Here is a 6,914-nt window from a genome sequence, read left to right as displayed (position 1 = left end):
TCTGTAGTTCCTTTACATTTCCCTTAAATGTTGATACCCGATAAACGAGGCAGAGTGAGACGTCTTCTCTTGTTTCCACCTCTCTGGTTGAGCTTCCTGATGCCTCCTTGGCCCCGCCCACGTCTTTGAAACGTCAACAGCGCCAAACTCGAGGCTCCCTGACGGGAAGATGACCAGGGGCACCGAGGAGCCGCAATGGAGAAAAGTCCATACTGTGACCGGAGTGATACCGCGGTCCAGACACGGACACCGAGCGGCTGCAATACGGGAGCTGATTATTGTGTTCGGCGGCGGGAACGAAGGGATAGCGGAGTACCTCCATGTTTACAACACTGGTAAGCTAACGTTAGCTGGACGCTAACTAGCAGGTTAGCGGCTAATGTTTTTAGCATGCGCAGGAGTCAAACAACAAAAGCTCATGGCAAAAAGGGCTTGGCTTAAAGTGGTCTTTTTATTTTAAAAGTCCTTGACAATTTTAGTATAATTATGGTTGCGGTATGATGGCTTTGTTGTTGTAAACTAGCCTCTAATATCAGCTAGTTAGGTAGTTTCTGTAAGTATTTTTTCCCGGAATCCAGCTACTTAAGTTAGCTCTGCCGTTATGTTAACTGGTCAAACCGAATCCCAGGCAGGAGCAGCGGCAAGTCATTTGTGTTGAGTGAAAACAGTTGAACTTTAATGAAAAAGTGTGACTAAACACAGTTGAATATAGCTTTAAACATACTGACGCTGTAGTTGTCATTGCAGTGTTCGCAGAGATTGAGCCTGATGTTTGTATTCAGGTATGAGTGTGTGTGAGCTGAATGATTTTCTTTTTTTTTTAATTAAAAGTCCTGTTCAGTGGGTTAGGTGGTGTTTGGGGTAATATACATCTAGCTACTGGAAAAATAGCTTTGTTTGTAAGAGTTGTTTAGGGTGTGTAAAATATCTAAGGCAATCTGGATGCTCTGTCTACTGCAATGGATGACATCTGGCCTTTCTTTCAGTATCAAAGCAGTGGTTTCTGCCTGCAGTGAGGGGTGACATCCCACCCGGCTCTGCTGCCCACGGTTTTGTCTGCGAAGGCACTCGAATACTGGTCTTTGGCGGCATGGTTGAGTTTGGGAAATACAGCAACAGCCTCTATGAACTTCAGGTAATGCCATCAAATTTCTCCAGTGGTCTGTTCTAACCCTGTTGCGGTCACAAAGAACATTTTCAAATCTTGACTTTGGTCCCGTGTGGCTCAGGCTAGTCGCTGGCTGTGGAAGAAACTGAAGCCCCGAGCACCCAGGAATGGCTCTCCTCCCTGCCCTCGGATTGGACACAGCTTCACTCTTGTGGGTAACAAGTGTTACCTGTTTGGAGGGCTGGCCAATGATAGTGAGGACCCCAACGGCAATGTGCCAAGGTACTGTGCACATCGCTTTCAGTGGAGATCCACACTTAAAGTCAATCAAACTGTACAGCCAACCAGCAGGGAGGCAGTACAGTTTGATATAAAGCCTCAATTTAAGAGAATTTTTTTCACCATTTTAGATACATGGGTGACTTGTATGAGCTGGAGCTGCAGTCAGTATCCGGGGCAAGAGCCTGGAGCATCCCAGAGACAAAGGGGGCTGGTCCCTCAGCACGGGAGTCCCACACCTCGGTTGCCTACACTGGCCTCGGCTCCCCGAAGCTCTACATCTTTGGAGGGATGCAAGGATGCCGGTTAAACGACCTCTGGCAGCTTGACCTTGGTAGGGTGTCTTTATTGACAGATTATATTGACTATAATCTGTTTCAGATAGGAAAACATGGAATCTTTTTAAGATAAGACAATCCTTTATTCATCCCTCAGCAGGGAAATTCACATTGTTCCAGCAGCATACAGGATAGTGCAATAGAGACATAAGTAGAAAAACAAGATATAATAAATAAAAACAAAGACTGTTAGTAAAAAAAGTTAGTAAAACTAAAAAACAACTGTAATTTACAAATTCACATAGCGGTGTGGGTATTGCACCATTGTCACATTTGCATCATTTAGTTGCTACTGTACCGGTACGAAACTGTGATGGGCTTCTTTGCATGTTTGCGGTGAGAAACAACCCTCTGGAGTATTTAAACTTCCTCATCATGATCTTGTCCTCTCTTCAGACACAATGGTTTGGTCGACGCCTGAAACCAGGGGCTCCAGGCCACTCCCCAGAAGCCTTCACACTGCCAGTGTCATTGGAAACGAGTAAGGGATCCTTCACTGTCTGCGTCATATCCCTGCGGATGTCTAGTTTGTATGTGACACGTGACCAGACTAGCCTTTGATAAACTGCGGTGTGTCCCTGTGTCTGCAGGATGTATGTTTTTGGTGGCTGGATTCCTGTTCCAGAGTCGGACAAACACAATGCTTTAGGAACTAAATGGATCTGCACTAACTCCTTAAGTGTACTCAACTTAGGTCAGTAATTTCTCAACAAATTTTTACCTTATTGGTTCAGTTTTGGCAAAAAAAAGTGATGTTAAATCTTTTTTAACATCAGGTTTTGTCAAAATGTAACACCACTGCTCTGCTGTAGGGGAAATTTTAAAGTATAATCTATCTAGTTGGGCTTTCTGCATCCTTCAGAGGCCAGCAAGTTCACTGCTGCCCTGTTTTTCTCTCACAGACACTATGAGCTGGCACAAGCTGGGTCCAGAGCAGCAGGATGACATTGAGTCCCAGCTGCAGAGCCAGGGACCCCAGAGTGACGACCCGTATGCCTGTAGGCCCAGAGCCAGGGCTGGCCACTGTGCTGCCACCGTCGGGTCCAGGCTTTATATTTGGAGCGGCCGCGACGGATACCGCAAGAGCTGGAACTACCAGGTCTGCTGCAAGGACCTCTGGTACCTGGAGACAGGTGAGAACTGAGAGCGAGCTGTTAGTAATTAGTCATTGAAGTCTTGTCTCATGTCAGGGCTGACAAAAAACTACCAAAAAGCAAATACAGTTAGTCAGTGTAACGTTCTGTATTCTGTCCTCAGACCGACCAGCCACCCCAGAGGCAGTGTTACTCATCAAATCCACAGTTAGCATGCTTCACGTGGCATGGCGCCCCCTGGCGGCGGCAGACTGCTACATCCTTCAGATCCAGCCTGTGTGTCCTCTAAGCACTGCAGCCAAACCAGCCGATCCAACTAGAACAGATGGACTGGAGGGGAAGGATAAAGACTCTGCGGGTTAGGAGAGGGAACATTCAGATATCTCCTCAGTGAGGGCGCTGGGTCTGTAGAGGCTTGGCTCAGGACGCAGCCACAAAACATGGAATAGTTACAGAATGAAAAAATAGACTAAACAAGCAAGTTCCCAACCTGAAAAAAACACATTAACAAAAAACAAAGAACCTACAGCATGTGCATCAGGTTGGGGAACTTTCTCAGGTCATTTCTGGCACTACAGCGACATTTTGCTTAATTCTCCTTTCTCAGGTGTCCAGTCCCTTCAACCTCAAACTGAAGGAACCACTAATAAAGACGTGAAAGCATCAGCTCAGGTAGATGTGACTTACTTCACATGCTTAAATGTGTAAATAAAGATTATTATATGTAATGACACATCCCTGTTTTAGCATTCTAAATACTGCAGAGACCAGCAGACCAACCACAGAGAATTCAGCACTATTACTGAAGTTGTTTTTTCATGATGCATTCACGCTGAGTTTAGAGTGGTTTCATCAGACTGCTGCATTTATTTACTGTAGATTGGTTCCTCTGAGGATGATGCCATTTGAGCTCTAATAGTAATACAGACACAGAGGCACCTGTTCTGAGACCGCCCCTCTTACAGTATTTTAGTTACATACAGACACTTAGCAGACCTGCCACTACAGGGAACAAGAAACGTTGTGTAAAAGAACTTCCATCTGGTTTTAGCACATTTTTTAATTGATCAAAGTGGCATTGTGAAGGGTCTGGTGCTATTTATGTCCTGTTTTGTTTGTGCCTCACTCCAGCACTGCTCCCTATTTAGAACACGAGTCTTTTCATTTTCTCCCTGAATTTCAGGATGTTTCAGCACAGCAGGAAACACATACAGTCAAATCGTCCAATGGCTCAGCAGAGACCCGAGCAGAAGGAGGGAGGAGCACTGGGAGAGGGACAGAGAAGGACTCGGACACAAAATGCTCCAGTAAGTCTTGTTGCCAGGTGATTAAATGCTGGATTAGCCGCGATGATTGTTGTGCTTCCACAAATGTAATTGTTTGGGATAATAAAGTATGCAGTACTTAAATGTTACTGCAGTTACTGTGATCCACTGACCTCCCGCCCCTCTGTCTGTGTGTTGGTTGCAGGTGTTGGTCAGGAGATTTCATCAACAGAGGTCAGCAGCTCAGCTAAGCACCAGCCAGGTAATGACGATGCCTCAAGCTCTAATGTCAGCAACACCCCAGACCCCTGCAGCAGGTTGAGGGTTGAAGTGAAGCTCACTGTGGACGTTCCTTTGCTTTTACAGAGAAACACTTTATTTCAGCTGACAAGACAACAGACTTCTACGCCCACACACACCAGGTCAGATTCTCCTGAGCAGTAATTATTAGCCCTTTCACTCGTTTTGGTCTAAACTAAGACTGTAGACTCTCACCTCCAGGTCCAGCAGAATCCAGGTGAAGCAGTGTGGTTTGACGTTGGCGTGTTCAAAACACTCTTCTCGGAGGCTAGCCACTACTTTCTACCTGCTGACAGTGACCAGGCGACTGCAGCCACCAGCAGCCGGCCCCTAAATACTAAAGAGGTAAAAAAAAACAACTTTCCCAGTACCCATCACACGGCTGTGCTGTTTTAATGTTAATAATATAAAGTGAGTATCAACTGGGACTCCATGAAGATGCCATTCAACTATTGATATTCCCCCAGAGGAAGCTGCCAGGGCCTCAGGACTACCAGGGCAGAGAGAAGCAGGAGCTGGCTCCAGGTCAGACCTACAGGTTCAGAGTTGCAGGCATCAACTACTTTGGCCAAGGAGACTTCAGCCCAGTCAGCGAGTTCAAGTCCTGCCAACCTGGTTTCCCTGGAGCGCCCTCTGCTGTCAAAATAACCAAGGTGATATATTAAGGATATTCAGAGACAGAAAGCAAGGACATGTGACAAATCATCTGGGGAACCTGGGGGAAATTGTTTTTCAGACTGAAAAACAGTTCCATGAATGAAGACAGAGCTGCTGCATTCTTCATATTCCCTTTCACACTCCTTTTTCTGCACAGGCCAACGATTCGGTCCACATCACGTGGGAGGCTCCCCCCTCTCCCTCAGGCCGAATCCTGGAGTACTCCATGTACATGGCGGTGAAGAAGAGCCGCTCCACCAGCTCGGATCGTCCGGGGCAGATGGCCTTCATCAGGATCTACCGCGGCACCAAGACATCCTGCTCGGTCAACTCCACCCACCTGGACAACGCCCACATCGACTGCTCCGCCTCCAACCGACCAGCTGTCGTGTTTCGCATAGCTGCTAAGAACGAGCAGGGCTACGGCCCAGCGACGCAGATCCGCTGGATTCAAGGTGAAGGAAGGTTTTGTTTTGTTTTTTAACATTTCTGCTCATTTTTCACATTAAATGAGTTTTGGACAGATGTCAACTAGATTCAACCACCTGTTTCTGTCTTTTTAGATCCCAGTAAATTGCGAGCATCCTCATCCAAAGCAGACAACAGTGCAGAGGCCGACCAGGATGCAGCTGACAGGTAACCAGAGTGACCTCTCCTGATTCATTTTCACTTTCGAAAATTGAAATTTTTATTGAATCGTCTCCTGCATTTCTTTTGTTTTTCTTGCAGCTCCAGCTGAACATGTTTGGACCAATGACATCGTGTTTTGGAAAAGATAAAGTGTGCACTCAGGAAGTTGCTCAGATGTTGTAGATAGTTTTGTTAATTTATTTTTTTAAGTATTTAATTACTCCCTTGTAAATAGATACACATTTTCATAGGACGCTTGACCACTTGGCTATTTTAGTTCAACAAATGTTTTGTTAAGTAATAATATGTAATATGATGTCGACCAAACTACAAGTATGATTTCAAACTTTAAAGGTTGGAGGTGCCTTAGAGCTTTAATCAGCCACTGATTTATACAGTGCGTCATGGTTTTGAATGAAACACAGGTGGTAAGATGTTTTCAGGGCCAGTGTACATCCGAAAGAAAATCTATTTTTAGTGTGGACCACTTTTACAATCCTGTTCACTCTGAAATACCAGGAATCTCTACAGTGGAATGTTATTGTTTTATAGTCATAATTACATTTTACATTTCTGCATCACATATGTTGCTTCATGATTTTGTTGTATTTCTCTTGTCATTATTATCACCACATTGTTTTCTTTGTTTATAAGTTACAAGTTTATGTAAAAAAAAACAAATATCAGTCCTGAATCAAAGATTGACACACTACTTGCGTTTCTGATATTAAAGGTATCAAGAATATCACATCAAGATGTTTGCGTATTGTATTATTATTCTCTTCCCTCCCCTCCTCCGTCTGGACTCAGATTATTACAGGACGTGGAGAGGTTGCTATCCAGACCGGTGCTACAAGTGTTTAATAACAAAGCGTGTCGAGTTTGTGGAGGACAATCATTTCTGGCAGTGTTTGTGGATTTCGGTGGGCTGCTTGAAGCTTATTGTCTGTGGGTTCAACTGTCTGACCATTCATGGAGATTGGCCTCTGGGCAGTGCAGTGCTAGCCTGGGAACCAGACGAATGTGCGAGCTCATGTTTTATTTGCCCTTGCCAGGCTAGTGCAGTGCCACAGTTAGTTACTTAGTGATTTTAGTATCTGTAGGAGGAGACATGCCTCAGTATTCTTGGCTGGCCATCCAGACAGCTGATGGGTGTCCAGCTGATTTCTGTATGCATGAAGTGAGCAGGGTGTGTTGGTTTTTGGGTCGGTATAATAAGGCTTTTTTCACTCATCTGTGCAAT

General features: G+C 45.2%; 1 protein-coding gene across 1 annotated transcript; it reads left to right on the top strand.

Moving 5' to 3' along the window:
* Positions 1 to 169: 169 nt before the first annotated feature.
* On the top strand, positions 170 to 5,789 carry hcfc2 (host cell factor C2). The gene is made up of 17 exons (XM_070929180.1): positions 170 to 335; positions 987 to 1,135; positions 1,230 to 1,390; positions 1,519 to 1,721; positions 2,122 to 2,206; positions 2,316 to 2,419; positions 2,628 to 2,858; positions 2,983 to 3,177; positions 3,427 to 3,497; positions 4,003 to 4,135; positions 4,290 to 4,346; positions 4,451 to 4,506; positions 4,595 to 4,729; positions 4,852 to 5,037; positions 5,199 to 5,496; positions 5,605 to 5,677; positions 5,771 to 5,789. Exons 1-17 carry the CDS (start codon positions 170 to 172, stop codon positions 5,778 to 5,780), a joined length of 2,313 nt encoding a protein of 770 aa, XP_070785281.1. The 3' UTR covers positions 5,781 to 5,789.
* The last annotated feature ends 1,125 nt before the right edge of the window (positions 5,790 to 6,914 follow it).

This window comes from Enoplosus armatus, chromosome 22 (assembly GCF_043641665.1).
Source record: "Enoplosus armatus isolate fEnoArm2 chromosome 22, fEnoArm2.hap1, whole genome shotgun sequence".
Lineage (NCBI taxonomy): Eukaryota > Metazoa > Chordata > Actinopteri > Centrarchiformes > Enoplosidae > Enoplosus > Enoplosus armatus.
The sequence above is the reverse complement of the archived record's forward strand: the minus strand, read 5'-3'. Positions and strand labels throughout refer to the sequence as shown.